This window comes from Anolis carolinensis, chromosome 6, assembly GCF_035594765.1.
Source record: "Anolis carolinensis isolate JA03-04 chromosome 6, rAnoCar3.1.pri, whole genome shotgun sequence".
In the NCBI taxonomy this organism is placed as follows: domain Eukaryota; kingdom Metazoa; phylum Chordata; class Lepidosauria; order Squamata; family Dactyloidae; genus Anolis; species Anolis carolinensis.
The window spans coordinates 95,409,460-95,430,590 of NC_085846.1; the positions used below are offsets into that span (position 1 = coordinate 95,409,460).

At 38.8% G+C, this 21,131-nt stretch overlaps 2 protein-coding genes across 4 annotated transcripts in view; one reads left to right on the forward strand and one right to left on the reverse strand.

The window, feature by feature from the left end:
* LOC100555474 (ATP-dependent translocase ABCB1) overlaps nt 1–19,918 on the forward strand; it is a 55,700-nt gene extending 35,782 nt beyond the window's left edge. For both annotated transcript variants that reach the window (XM_016994314.2, XM_016994312.2), the window contains exons 16-29: nt 1,487–1,648; nt 3,401–3,574; nt 4,154–4,300; nt 6,272–6,370; nt 7,313–7,390; nt 8,200–8,283; nt 10,644–10,847; nt 11,044–11,144; nt 11,444–11,584; nt 12,509–12,665; nt 13,287–13,484; nt 15,020–15,226; nt 15,947–16,093; nt 17,197–19,918. In XM_016994314.2, coding sequence (XP_016849803.1) covers nt 1,487–1,648; nt 3,401–3,574; nt 4,154–4,300; nt 6,272–6,370; nt 7,313–7,390; nt 8,200–8,283; nt 10,644–10,847; nt 11,044–11,144; nt 11,444–11,584; nt 12,509–12,665; nt 13,287–13,484; nt 15,020–15,226; nt 15,947–16,093; nt 17,197–17,403 — 2,106 coding nt within the window. In that variant the 3' untranslated portion in view covers nt 17,404–19,918. The remainder of the gene's footprint in view (nt 1–1,486; nt 1,649–3,400; nt 3,575–4,153; nt 4,301–6,271; nt 6,371–7,312; nt 7,391–8,199; nt 8,284–10,643; nt 10,848–11,043; nt 11,145–11,443; nt 11,585–12,508; nt 12,666–13,286; nt 13,485–15,019; nt 15,227–15,946; nt 16,094–17,196) is intronic.
* crot (carnitine O-octanoyltransferase) overlaps nt 19,685–21,131 on the reverse strand; it is a 31,867-nt gene continuing 30,420 nt past the window's right edge. For both annotated transcript variants that reach the window (XM_062957406.1, XM_062957405.1), the window contains exon 17: nt 19,685–20,658. In XM_062957406.1, the coding sequence (XP_062813476.1) occupies nt 20,538–20,658 (121 nt within the window). In that variant the 3' untranslated portion in view covers nt 19,685–20,537. The remainder of the gene's footprint in view (nt 20,659–21,131) is intronic.

Here is a 21,131-nt window from a genome sequence, read left to right on the forward strand (position 1 = left end):
AGTGGGTAAGAACTAGAATAATAATAATAATAATAATAATAATAATAATAATAATAATAATAATAATAATAATAATAATATCATCCCAAGTCTATTCAAATAGACCCAAGGAAGACTTCTGAACAAAGAGGTCTGAATTATAGCCTTTACAGAACACACTTCTTTCTGTCACTATTGAGAGAAAACAAGTAGCTTTCCGAAGATATGGTTCAAAGTACCAGAGAACATTATTGGATTTCAATGTGGGGGATCTATCCCTGGGTTACCTATGCCATTCCCTGGATGGCATTAGGCAAATCATTAATTCTATCGTGAGAGGCAGAAAGAGTCATAAAAGAATTTCCAAGAGTTTACAAAGCAATTTTGCTGTTGATAGTGTAGTCATATACATACGTACTGTTCTTAGAATCCTAGGATATGAGATTATAGCCTGAACTTTTGTGACCCTTCACCAGAAAAATCATGAACACATGAACAGGTCATCTATTTTAAACCTCATGTAGCATTTTAAAAAGGTGCACTGAATACTTTAATCTGGGGCAGGTGTGGCTAATTTTAAACCAGATGAAAGGCAACCCTGAGACATCATTATTATTATTATTATTATTATTATTATTATTATTATTATTATTATTATTTTATTATTATTACTGACACAACGACATAGTATGACACAGCAAACAAGATAGATATGCTGGATTTCGTATCACAAGTCGAACACTTCCCAAGCATTTAGGACAGTGTGATGTATCTTCGGATGATGTGCGCAGATCCCAGTAAGGTGGCCTTTTGCAGTTGACAGATCGTAATTTTGTCAATGTTTATTGTTTCCAAATGCCGGCTGAGATCTTTTGGCATGGCACCCAGTGTGCCGATCACCACCAGGACCACCTGTACTGGTTTATGCTAGAGCCTTTGCAGTTCGATCTTGAGCTCCTGATCACGGCTGAGTTTTTCCTGTTGTTTTTCATCAATTTGACTGTCACTTGGTATGGCGACATCAATAATCCAAACTTTTTTCTTTTCCACAACCGTGAGGTCTGGTGTGCTGTGTTCCAAAATTTTGTCAGTCTTGATTCAAAAGTCCCACAGTATTTTTGCGTATTCATTTTCCATTACCTTTGCAGGTTTGTGATCCCACCAGTTCTTTACTGGTGGGAGGTGGCACTTGTGACATAAATTCCAATGAATCATTTGGGCTGCATAGTTGTGCCTCTGTTTGTAGTCCGTCTGTGCAATTTTCTTACAGCAGCTGAGGATATGATCAATGGTTTCATCAGCTTCCTTGCACAGTCAGCATTTTGGGTCACTGGCTGATTTTTCTTGGCCTTAATTGCATTTGTTCTGAATTCTGCATCGAAAGGCAACCCTGAGATATATTGTTGTTGTTGTTGTTGTTGTTGTTATTATATCTTCCCACTTTCTTCTCTTAAGAAATTTAATTTGTCTGGGTGGGGATTGATTGCATTTATCTGTGTCTTTTCAGGCGAGGGAAGGCCGTACCACAATAGTGATAGCCCATCGTTTGTCTACAGTCCGAAACGCAGACCTGATTGCTGCTTTTGAAGATGGCACCATCACAGAGCAAGGATCTCATAATGAACTTATGAAAAGGAAAGGAGTTTATTACAAACTGGTCAATATGCAGGTATAATTTTAATTTATTCCTCTCCCTTTGAGAATGAAAAGAGCCTGGAAGTTATATTTTATTCAGACTTTATATTAACTATGTCTATTTCATTTATTTAATTTGCATTATATTTCATCTTTCTTCCATTGCACTCAAGGAATCAGACATGGCCTATTCCTTGAACTCAGTGGAATAATAAAGATTGTTTTTCTTCCAGTACATGTACATAAAATAAGAGTAATCCTGTAATAATTAGGAAAAAGTATAGCTATATTTGTAATCTTCTAAACCTAACCTACTATGTCTTCATAATAAGTAAGCAGCTGTATCTGTCTGTTGTAGAGAATTCCTTCAAAAAGTATTCCAAGAAATTCTATTGAGTTCAGTGGGTTTTCTTCTGATTAGACATGCATAGGAATATTCTGTCTTGTTGCTCTGGACCTCAAGTCATTTCTGACCCATAGCGATCCTAATCTTGATAAGATTTGTTCAAGGGGGGTTGATTTTGCCTTTCTTTGAGGTGGGGAGAGTGTGTTTCCATGGGCAAGCAGGAATTCGAACTCTGCTCTGCAGAATCATAATTCAGCACTCAAACCACTATACTGTGCTGGCTCTCTTGCACCATCTACTGCAGTGGTTATCTACCTGGGGTCCCCAGATGTTTTTGGTCTTCAACTCCCAGAAATCCTGGTAAACTGGCTGGGATTTTTGGGAGTTGTAGGCCACGGAGCCTCCGGTGACACAGCAGGTTAAACAGCTGAGCTGTTGAACTTGCTGACCGAAAGATCAGCAGTTCACATTTGGTGAGCGAGGTGAGCGCCTGCTGTTAGCCCCAGCTTCTGCCAACCTAGCAGTTCGAGAACATGTAAATATGAGTAGATCAATAGGTACCGCTCCGGTGGGAAGATAATGGTGCTCCATGCAGTCATGCTGGCCACATGATCTTGGAGGTGTCTACGGACAATGCCGGCTCTTTGGCTTAGAAATTGAGATGAGCACCAACCCGCAGAGTCAGACACGACTAGACTTAATGTAAAAATGTAAAACCTTTACCTTTACCTAGTCCAAAAACATCTGGGGGCCTCAGGTTAAGAACCACTGATCTACTTCATCGCAGAACTGATATTTTTTGTCTGGCACGAAGTGATTTCCATTTCTCTCCCTGCTTTGAATGATGATTGAGTGGAAATTAGGATGGCCAAAAATAAAACAAGGCAGGGCTCCTGCATGTTTAACTGTTGCCTAGAAGATGAAATTTCCTCAGGCATAACTTGCCAGCAGAAATATTAAGGTCCCAGGAAGCCTGTTTTCATTTGCATCTGAATACTTTACATTTGCAGCAATTCTTTCCTTTGATGCCAGGGACATTTTGTAACTTTTGGAGATATTAATTCCTTTGAGACTAGATTATGCTTCTTTATTTGTTATGGTAGTCTGGGAATTTTAAAAATAAAAAAGTGCTGCCATATATTTCATACTATGTCGCCAAGTGTAGCTACATATTGGAATAGTCAATGGTTAGATCATATCAGCCTCCAGATATTGTTGAAGTATAACTCCCAGCATTCTGCATCATTGGCTGTACTAACTAAGGCTGCTGGGTATTGCAATACATCAGCATCTGCAGTGGCCACACAATACCCCTGCCACACAAAAAGGCAATCAATGAGAGCTTCCTGAGACGTATAAAAGACGTTTGATGCAAGCAAACTTAGATCTAATATCGTGAGGGTATTTTGGTCATGAAGAGTAGCTGTTCTTTATTTTCAGTCCATTGACACGGAGGTTCACTCAGAGGAATCTGATGAAAATGAGCCCAGTTTCCAAAAACAAGAACCATTGAAACGTGTTCTTTCAAATGGAGTGAGAAGACGTTCAACTCGCAGGAGCGTAAAAAACCCAGAAGCATCGGATGAAGACCCGGAGGTCCAAACTGTTCAGCCTGTAAGTGCCTCTGCTTTCAGTTGCCACCCTGCTGATGGTATTTGCTTCCTCAATTAGGATCTGCAACAGAGTGCTGGAGTGTGAAGTGTGATCTTGTTCAGTGCCAACCACAATTTCTTCCATTTCTCCCTCTCTCAGTAATGGCTGGCCACCCAGTATGCCCAGTTCACATTGAGCTGTTTTTGAAATCATCCCCATATTGTGTTCCTTTTAGATGTTTTATATGTCTGCAGACATTAAGTTTCACCCAAGGCTACAGAAATCTTTATTTGTTCATGGCCAGTGTCATTTTTGACTTATGATAATGGCATTTACAGGACATGAACTCTGGGAATGTTTTGTTTCCTTAACGGTACACAAATCCAGGATCTCACAAACTCTAGTATTATATTTTGATTTGAGAGAATTTCAAACTAATGCTACTTGTTTGTAGTGTGTGATTGATTCCTCTCCTACTGAGGAGGGCCTGCTGAGAACATATATGTCCTAAGAGTTTTAGGCTATCATTGATCAAACACTACAGGATTTAAGTCAGAAAAATTATCAGAAAAATCAATTAAAAGTATTTCTGTATTCCAGGATGAAAATCTGCCCCCTGTTTCATTTTTGAGAATCATGAGCCTCAATAAATCTGAGTGGCCTTACTTTTTAGTGGGAACACTCTCTGCAATCATCAACGGAGCCATGCAGCCTGCATTTTCAGTTGTTTTCTCAGAAATCATAGGGGTGAGTATACAGAATGTGATGTATTTAATATTCAAAAGCTGCATTTCAGTGTAGAATGTTTCAAGCCAGAATTGATCCTAATGAAGGTAACTTTGTAGTAAGAAACTGCAAGTATGAATATTTCCATAGCATCTCTTCCAGGCTGAATCCTTAATAGCTTTGAGTGACAAAAGCCACACTGGTTGTTATTATGCATTCTATGTCAATAAACAGGGGGTTCATATTATTCCTGTATTACATGTGTATTAAGTCACTGTAATGTTGCCATTTAAAGGCTAAAACCTGAGATCTGGTGATGTTACTGAGCATTAAGTATTAAGGAGAGTGACTAAAATGTATTAAGGAGGGCGACTAAAATGATCAAAGGTCTGGAGACCATGCCCGCTGAGGAGCGGCTTAAAGAGCTGGTTATTTAGCGTGCAGAAGAGAAAGTTGAGAGGAGACATGATCAACATGTTTAAATATTTGAAAGGATGCCATAAGGAAGATGGAGCAGAGTTGTTTTCTGCTGACCTGGAGACTAGGATCTGGAGCAATGGGTTCAAATTATAGGAAAGGAGATTCCACCTGAACATTAGGAAGAACTTCCTGATTGTAAGAGCTGTTCAACAATGGGACTCACTGCCTGGAGAAAATGAAAGGCAAAAGGAAGAGAGGCCAACCAAGGGTGAGATGGATGGATGGTATCCTTGAAATAACTGGCTTGACCTTGAAGGAACTGGGAGCAGCGACGGCCAACAGGGAGCTCTGGTGTGGACTGGTCCATGAGGTCACAAAGAGTCGGAGACGACTGTGTGAATGAAGAAGAAGAAGAAGCCTTGGCATGTGGTGGAAGCACCTTCTTTGAAAGCTTTTAAACAGAGGCTGGATGGCCATCTGTCGGGGGGGGGGGGGGCTTTGATTGTGCTTTTTCTACATGGCAGGGGCTTGGACTGGATGACCCTATATTCTCTTCCAACTCCATGATTCTATGTTTCTATGTTTTTAAGTACCAACCACAACTTAGTTTGCCCTTCAAATATGTGATATATCTTCCATGTTTTCCTGTTTAGAAATTAATGCAGAAATCTTAACTGAAGGAGCTAAAGCTGGTTCAAAATGAAATGAGGGACTTGCTCCTTCTCACTTATCTAGGGAGATAAAAAATATCATTCAGGAATATTCAAAGGACCTTATCACATGGAGGTGGCAAATCAACATGAAGCCAGAATCTTTGGGGATGGTCCCTATGTCATGATGTTGTGTGCTACCTGTTGATGGTCTGCTAACTCCCTGCGACCAAGTCATCCCTTGTTATTGATGGTCAAAACCTGTCAATAGCCACTGATTAGGCCACAACCCAAGGATTTCCCTGTGTGATAATCTCCAGCCAGTTTTGTGCTGGCAGCTGGCACAAAAATGACATCAAGGGGCATTCCGTTTTCCTAAGTACCTCTCAACAAGCAAGGAATGTATTTGATTTTCTTTAAACTAAACTTTGTAAAACTTTGAAGTTCCTTTAAAAATTAAAATTTATAGAACTACAAAAACTGCACAAGGGAGGCGTTTCCTCCAACAGGTCTGGCTACCAGGCCATGGAGTCGCATAGCAGCCCAGTTGCAGCATCACAGAGATATGGCATAGCAAGAGCTACCATTTCTTGTAATTTGTTGGGATCATTGGTCTCAAAAATGCTATGGGATGGTGGCTGCATGCGATAAAGTCCTACGCCTTAGTAGGAGAACTCCAAGGAATGGAAAGAAATGTACATGAACAAAGTTACCTACCATTTATTAGTCCAAATGTGCATAATAGGTGCTGCATAAACAAGAAATGATAAACAATGATCCGTTTATTTAGCTATATAAATTATTGCTCACTTTATTCTAAAAGTATTATGTTGAAGGGGAGGAGGCTCACTCAAACTAAGAGACATTAAATCTTTAAATATCAGCTGATGAAAGAAAATTAACATGGACTATCTTCTTACAGATTTTTGCAGAACAAGAAAATTTAAGAGAAAGGAGCAATATGTATTCATTGCTCTTCTTAGGAATTGGAATTGTTTCCTTTATAACATTTTTTCTTCAGGTAAGCTGTATTGTTTTATGGTTAAGTGAAGAAATTGTGAAAGTAAAATTCAAGTTATAAAGACAAACTCTTATTTTTTCTTTTGCTTTGGCAAAAAACCCCACTTTTAACCAAAATATTTGTTATTATGCCTTTAAAAATTAATGTTGCTTGCTGTATTTCATAGAGAATATTATCATACATATTTAAATTTTATAGAATGATACTTACAATACATTTGCAAAAGAGAATATGCAGAGTATCATATTGGTGGAATTGTGTAATGAAGGTATATATTACAATATGTATCATATTTTTATTAGTCCGCACCTTGGGTGTGTTCAGCAAAAATATTTAGCTTATTTTATTATGTCAGAGAAGCTTTGGCGCCTTGACTAATTGACCATAGGTCGCCTACCAGAACTGATAGATTAACCCTTTTTGGTTCTCCAGTAGAGAAAATGTATTTTGAAAGCAGAATAGCATCCATACATTTGTCACGGCATACCTTTAGTAATTTCATCTGAAGCGAAACAGTTGATGCTTTTGAGCCAATTCAGCACTTATTCTTGCAACATGATGCTAACCTTCATGATTCCCAACTTAAAAAAAAAATTATTACAAGTCCATGTTTCGGCAACACCTTTGCACATTACAATGTTTCTATTGAAATCTAGGAAATAGAACCTTTGATTCCCCAAATCCACATGGTTCTTAGCTATCATGTGGGCACAACTTATTTTAAATTATTCTCAGTTGTATGCAATGATCATCCAAAACCAAGACAATAAAAACACAAAAAGAGAAAAACAACTATGCTGGTCATGGGTTTTTACAACAGCTGACCAAACATCCAAATATTAGCCCATGTGTAATCATTATTTAAAATATTCCAATTATTTTAAATCCTCTGTCCATTGGACCACAGGTGAAGTATAGTTATAAATGTATTTTATTTGGTAGGGCTACACTTTTGGCAAAGCTGGAGAGGTCCTGACGATGAAACTTCGCTATATGGGATTCAAAGCAATGCTTAGACAGGTATGAAGGCATGGTTGGGTGGTTTGCTTGCTAATCCAGTGGGGAATGGGATTTTCCATTGTTTTCTTGAGAAACATCCTCCACCCTGCTTCAGTCCATGATATTCAATGGAGGTGTTTCATTGTTGTCTTAATTTTCCCAGGGCAATATGCAATACGCAAATCAGCTTTCAAATTGTATGGAGTATATGCCTTGATACAAAACTTAAAGTAGGTGTTTAAATCCTGGTCTACATATTTAAAACTTTGAGCATCAGAATTAACCAGTATATATTTCTAAACTGTTGTTTGCTTAGGTCCATAGAAGGTCCCGTTCACTTTTTTGTCACTTTAGTTGTAGGGTATCAAGTATTACAAGTGCCATACTAATGGATAATGTTGGTATCCTATCATGAGGTCCCAAAGTATCTTTGTATGGGGGGTTGTGTGTTTTCCGGGCTGTATGGCCGTGTTACAGCAGCATTTTCTCCTGACGTTCCGCCTATATTCAGGATCCTCTGAAAATGCCAGCCACAGATGCACGCGAAACATCAGGAGAAAATGCTGCAGGAACATAGCTATACAACCCGGAAACCACATAACACCCTAATGATTCCAGCCGTGAAAGCCTTCGACAATATCTTTGTATGATTGCCTTGAAAATCTTAGCAATGTGAACTGGGATTGCAATCCTCTTAAGCCAAAGATGCTTAAGTCTCCTGATTCTGCCTGGTTAAAATACTCGATTGCAGCTATTTGCCTTGTTTTCATTTGCCCTTTGCACTGAGCCCAATAGTTTCTTGTACTTTAAAATTTACTATATTATTACAGGATATTGGTTGGTTTGATGACCCTAAGAACAGTACTGGAGCATTGACAACACGTCTTGCTCATGATGCTTCTGAAGTGAAAGGGGTAAGTAATGTAAACTTCCATCTTCTTGCGATTCCTAGTTGCAGTGTAGATGTCGTCCAATGCAGAAGATATAGTTAAGTCCCATAATTGATGCTGTGTAATAATAGGAAACAATAGCATTTTATGGTTGGAGAATCTTGCTGTTTGGGGAACTTTTCTGCGTTTTCTATTATCAATGACAGAGCACCTGCTTTTGGGATCCAATCCCTGCAATGTTCAAATGAGACTACATTGTAGAATTAATCTAGTTTAACACCACTTTAATTGCCATGGCTCAAGGCTATGGATCCATTAGAGCTGTAGTTTTGCAAGTTCTTTAGCTGTCTTTGCCAAAGTATACTTATGCCTCACCAAACTACAAATCCCAGAATTCCATAGCATTGAACCATGGCTCAAACTACATTAAGTCTACAGTGTAGATGCACCCTAAAAAGGTATCCTACTGAATCTTGTTTAAGAATCTTACACAAACATACAATAAAGGTCCAGAGCTAGGAAAGAATCCTATATTAAATCCTGGAGATGTGCTGCTAGTCAAGAGATGGTAATACTGAGCTGCATGGGCCAATGATCTTAATTTTGTAGCAGGCAACATTGTTTGTTTGTGTTTCTGGGAACAGAAATTTCTCAACCTGTTCCCATGTTGTTTGGTAAAAATGCAAGTGTACTGTTTACTGTGGAAAGGGAAATAGGAGTTTTCTTTGGCATGATTTGAAGAATGGCAGGAAACAGGAAGGAAAAAATATTTGGGCCTCCTATTCTCTGTCCTTTTGCTCTGGACATCCAAAACCCATTGCATATTATATATTTTGATAACTTGAAATAACCTTAAAACTTAGCATTTGTGGTAAAACACTATGCAAAGGGATATCTTATAGCAACATAGAGGCTGGGAGAATGAAGTTGGTAGCATATGCTTTCATATACTGTCTGCGAAAACGTGTGAAATGTTTGAGAGGCTTCCTGTTCTCAAGTTTTATGTCATGAGAAAATGCTCAATTTTTGATTGTGTTAAGATAAAGGGTAAAGGTTTCCCCTGACATTAAGTCCAGTCATGTCTGACTCTGGGGGTTGGTGCTCATCTCCATTTCTAAGCCGAAGAGCCGACGTTGTCCGTAGACACCTCCAAGGTCATGTGGCCGGCATGACTGCATGGAGCGCCATTACCTTCCTGCCAGAGCGGTACCTATTGATCTACTCACATTGGCATATTTTCGAACTGCTAGGTTGGCAGAAGCTGGAGCTAACAGCGGGCGCTCACTCCGCTCCCGGGATTTGAACCTGTGACCTTTTGGTCTGCAAATGCAGCAGCTCAGTGCTTTAACACATTTCACCACTGGGGCTCCAATTGATTGTGTTATCCTCTGCTTAACTTGAACAAACTTGACTTGAAAAGGAGCAAAGTAAAAGATAATTCAGGAATGCTGCTAAATCTGAACAACAGTTTTCAGAATATAGATTACTTTTGTTAGTAAAAGCTTAGACTGAGCTCTTAAGTAGCATAAAATGAACTACAGTTCAACTGGGATGAACATTTTACACTGTAAAAGAAATAACAGTGCTCTGCCTTCATCTCTAGACAAGCTTATCTTGTGGTAGGTGTTTTATTGTGAAAGGCAACAAGGTTCTTTAAATGATATTCAACGTGTCATACTTCAAAGAACTTTGTGTACTGCAATAGTTAGATGAGGGTTGATTTCATGTTCAGAACTTCAAAATTTAGATGGAAAGGTCATCTATATCCTCAAGAGGATTTAGAAAAGAAATAAGCCAAATCTACCGTAAAGCAGATAACGGAATGGTGTAGTGGTTTAGGTGTTGGACTAGACTCTGGGAGACCACCATTTGAATTCCTACCTAGGCACTAGGTGATCTTGATCAAGTCATATTTTCTCAGCCTCAGAGGAAGGCGATGAGAAACCCTCTTTGAAGAAATCTTGCAAAGATAATCCCATAATAAAATCACTATAGGTCAGAAGTGACTTTGAAGGCACACAAAAAGAAGGGATTGTTATATATGGTCACATGACCTTGGAGGTGTCTACGGACAACGCCGGCTCTTCGGCTTAGAAATGGAGATGAGCACCAATCCCAGAGGCAGACATGACTGGACTTAAAAGTCAGGGGAAACCTTTACCTTTTAATTTCTTCCAACATTTGTCCACTTTGAAAACAGGACTCAGAAGCAATTTAGCAATCATAGAGACACCTTTGTGGCATTAGTTCCCATTGACAAGGTGCCAGGTGTTCACTGATCTTATTGAGACAAATCATCCAGTTTTGTTCACTGTGAATGCTTAGAGATCAACCTTAATGATTGATCCATGTTTGTATATGCTTGTGTGTTTCTCTTCTCTCAGGCAACTGGGGCCAGGCTGGCTATGCTTGCCCAAAACCTGGCTAACCTTGGGACAGGGATTATTATATCATTTGTGTATGGCTGGCAGATGACGCTCTTAATCTTGGCTGTTGTGCCCATCATTGCCATAGGAGGGCTCATTGAAATGAGAATGTTATCTGGACATGCCAAGAAAGATAAGAAAGAGCTTGAAAGTGCAGGAAAGGTAAGCCTCCCATAAACCATCAAATCAAGGTGGTCAAGTGCTGGCTATTTGTTAACTCGTTACTTGTGATTGATTCCTTTTCCCAGGAGCAAAATTGGGACTATATCATACCTAACCCTGACCCTGTTTCCTGGGAGACATTTAATAGCAGAATCAATTACTTCTCTATCACCAAGCCTATTTGTTTCTTTTACAGATCGCAACAGAAGCCATAGGAAATATCAGAACTGTTGTTTCTCTCAATCGGGAAGGAAAATTTGAATTCATGTATGAACAAAATTTGCTAGTACCCTACAGGTAACACACTGGACTTTGGGGCCAATACTTGAAAAGCGAGGAGCAAAGATTTCATTCTTTACTCTCTTGTTTGCTTCTTGTCTTTGTGCCATTTTAGCAATAGCTTATCAGATACTATCTCTTCTGATACTCTCCTGTTTATAAAGATGTCTTTCATGGAGTAAGGTGAATAGGGCAAGGAAGAGCGTAAGAAGAGTATGCTCTGCTTCTGGGAGTGTCTGAATAAGTCTAATAATATAATCTATAGATTAACATTCAAGGAAAAAATAATCTTTACTCTTTCCTTCCATTTTTGACAGAAATTCAGTGAAGAAAGCACACATTCATGGATTGACCTTCAGTGTTTCCCAGGCAATGATGTATTTTACCTATGCAGGTTGTTTTCGATTTGGGGCTTGGCTTGTGGCAGGTGGATACATGGAGTTTAAGTCTGTTTTCTTGTAAGTATATATCTGTCTCTTTAAAAATGCATACATGCTTTTACATATTAACTACAATATTATGAGATTGACAATAATAACTATCTAAGTTTCTTGAGAATGAAATTATTGTTTCCATACTGTTTTTATCATGTCTAGGTACATCAGGCAGCTGTCTGCTCTCAACAGAATCAACACATTTGATTGGTAGCAGGGGCCTTTCTGCTTCACTTTCAATACAAAATTACCTTCCTCTCTCAACTATCACACTAGCTGGGGTAATGAGTAAAGGTCCCTGCTGCAAGCGGGAAACCAGGAATAAATAAATTGTTTGTTTTACCTCAGAGGACACCTTTCTAGACATTCTAGATCTTTCAGCATTACTCTAAAATTGAATTCTGCTGCAAGTTGCCCATAGAATTACATTGGAGCACCTGAGGACTTTATCCCATGGGGGACTCCCCTCCCTCAGCTTTTTGCCAGCCTCTGTGGCAAAGTGGCAGGGATGAGAGGTGACTCTGTCACCCCGCTTGCTGCTTTGTCACAGCGATGCTTCCCCTATCACTTGAGGGAAGCATTGCCGAAGCGGCACAAATCCATGCTGGCTCCAGTGGAAACAACATAACACTTGTAGGCTTCCGTGTTTGAAGGGAAGCTTTGTAGGACGCTTCCGTTCTGGTTGTGGGCAGGGCCTCCACCAGAAGTCCAGTGATGTCATGCAATGGGCAACATGCCCATCCGTCGCTGGACTAGCAGGGAAATGTCCTAGGATGCTAAAAAAGCCCAGTGTGGTGAAACCATAAGCCTCTTGCTTAGAACAAAACAGCGACAAAGCAGACAACACAACTGCCCTGTAAAACAAGGTATTAGAGTAATGTCCAAAAAGTGTAAAATGACTTTACAACACATCCTAACCACAGTAACATTTTTGATTTGTTCTTCCAGGGTGTTTTCCTGTATTGTTTTTGGTGCCATGGCATTAGGACAGACATCTTCATTTACACCAGACTATGCCAAAGCCAAGATATCTGCTGCTCACCTGTTTGCACTATTTGAAAGAGAACCCTTAATAGATAATTATAGTGAGAAGGGAGAGAGACCTGTAAGTTATTGCCTGTTTTGGTTTCCCTTTGCCCTGCTAGATTTGTATTTGTTTTAGCTATTTATTGCTAGATTCCACATATCAGGATATTTGCATTTGTGTTATATGGCTCCAGATGGTGAAATCTAACACATTTCTCCTCAACTTTCTTTGATTGCTATAAATTGAATTTAAAGTGCAAAAGAACTTCACATTTTGTTAACTCAGAGGTGGAAAAAGCAAACAAACTATTTTAGCCTCCTTTAGAACCTCATCAGATGCAGGATCTCTCCCATTACTACACACTTTAAAAATGGAGCCTATAATATGATCAAGACTACTTCTGGCAGTTCCCCATGGGACTCCGCCTTTAAACTGTTTTTAAAGAGTGCAGAAACTGAGGTTTTGGCGTTGGGGAGCAATCATCTTCAGAACTCCCAATGTGTGAAAATGGCTAAAGGCACTTATTTTAACATGGAATGGGAACTGTCAGATGCCCCTCGTGTTAGATTGTTGTAGTGACATCAAAATTTGGGTATTCCTATGGGTGGTCTCAAAATGTGTCTCGATGCTCCTTTTCTCACCTTGAATCCTTTTGCATGAAACTTTTTTGCCCTGAAAAGTATGTTGCTTTAATTCCAGCAACAATTTGGTGGTAATACAACCTTTAAGGATGTGGTCTTCAACTATCCCACCCGACCCGATGTCACAGTGCTCAATGGGTTGAAGGTTGCTGTGGCAAAAGGGCAGACATTGGCTCTTGTGGGAAGCAGTGGCTGCGGGAAGAGCACACTGGTCCAGCTGCTTGAAAGATTTTATGATCCTCTCAGTGGAGAAGTGGTAAGTACTATGGGTTTGGGGTTTGCCTAAGGTTTTGCTTTTAGGACAAGGTTAAAACACTCTCATGCCATTGCATGCCCATTGAGGATTGACAAAAACACTAGGAATTTGGTGAGAGCTTACCTGTGCTTACTGGGATTAAAAAAAATAGCCATATGATATAGTTCATCTCTTAGTATATTTCCCATACATTTCTGGGACTAGTCATATTTTTTTTAATCCAAGGCAAAGTATGTGCGTCCCTGGAGTTTCTGATACAAGCAGGGATAAAATCCCTTGTCTGTATCAATTTTTTCAATAGCTTCACTGATAAAGTGTTGACCCTTTGTCACTCAGGTTTTTTGTCCTTCCTTTGCTCATTGGATTTCTGGTTACTGGATTGAAAATTTCTCCTCCCCCTCTCCCCGCCCTTATAGTCATATGGCACTTTAGCTTCATGACAAGAAAGTTAACTATATTCAGGCAGACCAAGTATACATTTACTGGTATTGTGGCCCCAGCTGGAGGAGTCTTGAGGCCATATGTACTGGTATATGTGTGTCTGTTTTCACCCTTTAGATATTAAGCATGTTTGTGTAATACAAAAAAATTCCCACCAGCTTTTCAGAATGGGAAGTAGCCTTGCAATCACTTTCGCTTTTGTCATTTCATATGAAACCAAGAAAGTCCTGGGCAACAAAAATTGTCTATTGGGACCAGTACAAGTGTCAATTTCTGGCTTAAAGATATGTAAAAAAAAACTCAGTGGTGTGGTGATGATTTTAACTTAGTCATTGGGCTATGCCAGCTCTCACTTGGCATTTAGCATGTTTTGATACCACTTCATGTGTATTCCTCAAAGTTATTTGTAATGAAGAACACTTTAAATGTCAGATGATATTGCCCTAGGAAATATACATGGGGACTTCACTGCTGGCCTTTAGGAGGATTTCATTTGATTAATTTTAATGCCCTGTGCTTTTCACCAAAGCACTATCTGTTACTGCTGTTGTATTTGTCGTAGAGCTTAAGAACAGCCCTGCTGGTTTAAGCAAAGGCCTGTCTGGTCCAGCATTCTGTTACCCTTGTGACTAATCAATTTTATTTGTTTGTTTGAACATTTATATCCTTCCCTATATGAAAGGCAGTGTACAATAAAATAGTCTTATTAAGCCTTGCTGTTTGGTTTGGTTTGGTATTGTGATATGGCCTAATGGCGAATCAATGACATTATTATTAATAAAATAGTCTGTAAGAACTTAAAACATTAAAGCAATAAAAATGAATTTCAGTTATCCCTCCACATTGTAGGGATTAGCACAGGACCCCTGCAAAAGGGGGGGGGGGACACCAAAAATCCGACATAGCACTTCTCTAGGAATCCATAGCTCCTCCAAACAATTTTTAGGGGAAGTTCACCATAGAATCACCTGAAGGACCTACAATCCTCTTATCAGAGAATGTGGATATTTTTTTGGGGGGGGAGGGGGACTGGGAGGGTGTTGAAAGGCAGATTACTCTCTGCTACAGAAACCTTATGTATTTTTCTTTTCCAGCTCCTGGATGGCCAAAACGCAAAGCAGCTACATCTCCAGTGGCTGAGATCCCAGATTGGGATTGTTTCTCAAGAACCAGTCTTGTTTGACTGCAGTATTGCTGATAATATTGCTTATGGGGACAATAGCAGAGAGGTGCCATTTGAAGAAATCGTCGAAGTAGCTAAAGCAGCCAACATACACTCCTTCATTGAATCTCTACCAGATGTAAGCACAATTTAAAAATTTGTTCACCTGAATCCTAAGTAGATATCCTTAAGAGTAAACTTTAGTTGTTTCTATTCAAGAATTTTGTGTGGATATGAAAATGAAACCAAATCATATTATAAAGGATTCCATATTGCAGATAATCAGACATATCGCTTCAGTTGGTGTTGAAAAATTAGTTTTGAATATAGCTCCCAATCAAAAGATTTACAGTTCTGGCCATTGCAACTGAGGGATTGTAAAAAGTATCAGCTGGAATCTTGCTGGGGTTTTAATGTCTTTTGACTTATGTCTATAGGAATTAGAATTCTACAATTGTATAACAGCAGTATTCAGTAGAGGATTGCTATTATGCAACTACACAGAAGAGTGCCTGATGTAGTAAAATATTTTCTCCCTGCACACACATCTCCAGAGAATTGCAGTAATTGTTTATCTTATGCCCATTTTATTGAACATGTTGTCTGGAGGAAAACTGGTACAATGTGATGGAATTGTACTCCTAGCAGTTAAGTATCTTGCATTGTACTTGTGCCTGAAAAGTACAGTACAGTAGTAATTTTAGAAGGCCTTACGATCAAAAATTTTATAAATGCAAACTTCAGAATTAGAATAATTGAATTCTTGGCAAGAGTCATTAATACAACACAAACCAATCTTACTGTATAGCTGGTATGTCACATGAGCTTTAAGATATCTGATTTTATTTACGGACTGTAGAAATACAACACTGCTGTTGGTGACAAAGGGACTCAGCTTTCGGGAGGCCAGAAACAACGCATTGCTATTGCTCGTGCCCTTATCCGTCGGCCCACGATTCTTCTACTGGATGAAGCTACCTCTGCACTTGATACAGAAAGTGAAAAGGTAACTATTCCCTTTTATGTTATGTACATTGGAAACAGAAGCCCCCAATATGGTGCAATGTGGCTTCACATTATACCATATCACGCTTCTAACATAACGAGCCAGCATTCTGTTAGGGACATACACATGTGTCAGTTTCCTTTGTGTTTCTCCCTTCACAGCGACGAAAGACACTGCAGTCACCACACATAATTATTCAGAGATTTGCCACAAGCAAGCTGGACGGGAATAGCACCTGGTTACATTCCTACAGCCAGACATGAAATGATAATTGCTGAGATCCACCAGAATCCTTTAACAGTTTCTTGTCTGGCTATAGAGACGTAGTCAAATGTTTCTCTGAACCATCTGAATGTGGTTGCTGTGAGTGGCTGCAAGGCATTGGGAAGGTATATACCTCCTGGTTTGATTAGGAAAGATCCAGTTTGAAATTCTTGAGATCCTTTGCTAGTCAGTGTAAGCCATGAATGGTTTGCAGATCAGTAGCTGCAATTCAATATGGTCCAGTAAAGCATACTAATTCTACAAGTGAAACTAGATCAGTTGGTATTTACTGATTTCCAAACCTACTATAGGGTCACTGCAAGCTCCTCCTGCCATTCTGTGCCTTATAGGAGTGGGGGCTCAAGCAAAGCTGTCCATTCTTGGTATAGACAATAGTCAACTAGACAGACTACTGGCCTAAGCATTTTGTTTTGTATCCTGCAATGGATTAGTTGTCTAAATAAGAAATGAAACATACTTTAGTTTCCTCCTTTAGAATTCAATCTATAAAATAGGAATGGGAAATGTGTAGCCGCCTAGGTAGGATTTGCAATGCCACGTCTGAAAAACTACAAATTTCAACATCCATTTAGGGTAACCTTTCTGAAACTAGGGGCCTTCATATGTTTTGCTCTGCAATTTTATTTGTTCCCACCCTTTAGTTGCGGGAGTTATATTGAATATATTGTGACGACTTCATAGTTAAAACATGGCACTTCCATTGTTCTGCATTTAAAATGAAGAAGAATTACAGGGTTCTCATATCATATGCTTTTTTTAATGGATTGTGAAAAGTAAGAATTATTTTCATGTATTTATAAAAAATCTGTTTTCCACAGGTTGTCCAGGAGGCTCTAGATAAAGCCAGACAAGGGCGTACCTGCATCGTAATAGCTCACCGCTTATCTACAGTGCAGAATGCAGACAGTATAGCTGTGATCCAGAATGGTAAAGTCATAGAACAAGGAACCCACCAGCAGCTACTGGCTATGAAAGGAGTCTATCACTCTCTAGTCAATGTTCAGGCAGGGACAGCTACTGAATAAATTAAAAAGTGGACACTGATGGTGTGGAATTCATTTTTAAAGAAGGCCACAGTAACAGATACTCCTTATACCATCTCCAGCTTATGCAAAATAACCTTGCAGTAGTGACGGACGGAGCTCCACGAGGGTTATTGACATGAAATTTCTCTGTATGGACATTTTTTCCTCTACTTTTTGGAAAGTTGTGATGAAATGTCTGTCTGTATGAAAGATGATTCCAAGGACTCTATGTCCAAAACAGCAACAAAACATACGGAAGTGTTGGAGAAAGAAAACCACCTTGTGTTCTAGATGGTTCAACAACCAACAACAATCACAAACAGTTTCAGAGTTTGATCAGATATACGTAGATCCTGGAACCTGGTTGTGCTGGGAAAAGGCTACAAAGCATTTTTCAAGTATCTTGGCATGATGAACCTCGACTTGGAACAGGGGGACAACAACACTGCAGATGTTGTTGGACTCATACAGTGTTTCAATATTATCTCTGCTTGTTAAAGCTGATGATAGTTGCACTTTCAGTGTCGGAAGAGTTACAACTGCCAACTCCTGCTTTAAAGGAAATCTGCTTGAGATGAAGGCCTCCACAAGATTTGGCTATCTATCCTTTGGTAGTATTGTGATGCCTGTAACAGCAAAACTATGTTAAGTGCCTTGGAAAAAATATCTATTACCTTAACATTTTCTAAAGCTATTATACAGAATGCATCTGCCAAAAAATACTGTATGTTTTGTTTTCAACTGAAGCGTGTAATGTGAACATTTGGAATGTATTTATTTACGATAATTAAGTCTTTCTGTAAACAATTATACTTCCCATTAGATGAAAAATGTAGGCTTTAAGTGTTGTTGTTTTCCCCTGCTATAAAAAGCACAGTCTGGCAGTCAACTTGGTTTATGTACAATATCTGAAATGACTGGTTAACCTTATACCTCTCAAATGTTAGAAAGGTGCTTTACTCAACATATTATATTTTCAAGTGAATAACACAACCTCAATTTCTTTTAAGAGGGTTTTTACATGACTATAACGTAAACTAAAGTGACACAAATATTCCAGGGGATTTTGTAGCACCTTTTGAGTCTAAATGGTGACAGACTTTGCCTATGAACAGCCTTTTGATCTTAAACAGTTCTACCAATATAATTAATAATCGTTTTGTGTAATACTCTTCAGCTGGTCAGAAGAGTGAAATTTGGATATAATTATGTTCACCATTTGTGATTATAGATGCCACTCCAGACAAGCCCTAACTACTTGGCTATGCTTGCTGGAGCTCTGTAATGTTTAGGAATCATCTGTTCTTGAAGGGTTGGAAAATAGTGAATTGTACATCTCTGCACTTAACCTGTAGTCCTGCACAATTAGACTCAATATCTATGTAGAACATCTGTATCAAGAGCTTAAACCATTGCAACTGGTAAAGAAATGTCAGTTACTAACATGTTAGTGAGCTACACCTCTATTCTCTTATAAGTATTTGTGTAATAAAAAGCAGATATTCATGCATCATGTTATATAAAGATTTTCCCTATAGTTTCCATTAGAAGTCTGCACCTCACACTCCTCCTTGGCCTGCTTTCATTTTAGAACGAGAGTTCTCTGTTGTATCAAAAACCTCTGAACTAGGGTTTAGTCAAATTGTGGTTCAGTTAAAGCACAATATGACTGAAGCACTGGTTCAACACCGACAGAACAGGAATAAAGTTTCTTTTAAAAAAAAAACAACAGTGCCTGGAACTGGGCTACTTCGACTTGTTTGCATACCTAAGTCAGCCTAAGCTGTCTCCCAGTCAAACTTAAATTTGTCAGGCATCAGCCACATTAAGAGAAGGAGGTCCATTCTGCTGGCTATTGGAGTGCAGATTTTTTCCTTCCAGTGAGCAAAGTTACAATGGCCCTTCTTCTGGTTGTCTCAGCCTCACTTGCAGACAGAAGAATGGAAATGTCACTATCTCCCTCCTCAATCACAGACAGAACAGATCTTCTCTCTGCATAGCTGTTGCTCAGTAAATCAGGTGCCAGAATTGTGATTACATTGGGATCATGAGTACAGATAGGTAACTCCAGGTTAGAGATATATAAGTGTGATGCTAATTTGTGCCCATTCTAAAATTGCTTGTAAATTGTCTTAGGTGTGGAGGGGAGAGCGGAAATTGGGGATATAAGTGGCTTCATTAACATGAAGCGACATGTAGGTTCATGGAAGACAGTCATCTCCAAGATCTGCCCCTGGCAACAGAGGGATGCTTCTGTATACAAATCAAGCTAAGACTTACCGGTGTTTGAGGTGGCTTTATTTTAGAGAAAAGAAATTACACAACTGAGAAACAAAATCCTCCCCTTGCCCCACATGTGAAGAAAATCTGAAGTCCTGAGAATATTGTTAAGTTATACACTTGAGGGAACCATATCAAACATAGCTTCTAAATCACCAAAATAATGTCAAGTATGATTTCAGTTTCTGTTCTTTGTTCGGAATGTAAAAAATAAAATCTAGAACATGTTTCTCAACTCATGGCATTTTCTCCTTTTATCTTGAAAAGCTTGTTAATAGAGCTGTTGAATTAACAACAATCACATTATGTAAAACAGAATAGCAGCTATGACATACATAAAGCAATAATCTCAAGTATTAGAGTAACTTTAGAAGTGACAAGTTAAAAAGAAACCATGATAGACTCCTATCTAAAAAGGAACCAAAACCCATTATTCTCTGCAATGGCTGCTTTATATGTAGCACTGATACAAATTAATATGATATCTTAATTTTGCATCTCATCACTAGGAAAATTATGAAAACAAGTTAGTGTAAAATAAGTGTATAAAATTCCTATTGATTCAATCAGGCTTGCATTGCTGAGGCTTAGTTTAACATTGCATAGTTTCTACAAAGAGTTTTATATTTTTTGTGTTTTGCATTGTTGCTGCAAACTTATTCAAGGAAAATTGCATTGTTATTGCAGTAAATCTCACTTTTTAAAGGTTTCCATTATTTCTGCTTAGTTAATGCTATCAGAAAGTGTTTCATCAAGTTAAGACACTCTTGTTGGCTTACAGTTTCATTCCTCATGTGTTCAGTAGACATGGTAATGCACACTGGGATGAAGGCACTATAGTATCAGTATCTTCTTTATAGCTGGGCTGCGGTCATTACTTTGATAATGTCCTCAAAAGACTGGAACAGAATCTTACACAGATTTTTTGCATCTGTCTCTGGGCATGATTTCCAAGCAGAGCAGGCCACAACAATTCTATTAGTGGGAAAAAAGTTAAACATGTGTTTATATACATATTTATAACCACTTGAGTAAAACTATTGAGATTTTAAAAGATAGCATACAATTATTGAGAAATGCTAATCACGGCTATCAATATGGGGGTAATATGGGGGTTGTTTTTTTTTTAATCCCAGCACACGTTTTTTGAAGTATCTACATTTGGTAGTAGAAAATTCTCAAGCAAAATCTGAAATGTCTTGGCACCGTACCCTGTTGACAACTCAAAGCATTAAACAGAGCATTTTCCCCTCTCTATGCACCACTAGAATTTCACATCTTCCCATCTGTTTTCTAGCTTTAGTTATCTACAGCCAGGAGCTGCTCCATATTGAACAGAGATCCCAGAGGCATAAGATATGCTCCCTCAACCAAATCCCAAGCAAGCATTAGTGCTTCACATTAGTGACTTAGTTAAATTTATTAATTTTGTATTGTACTGTATATTT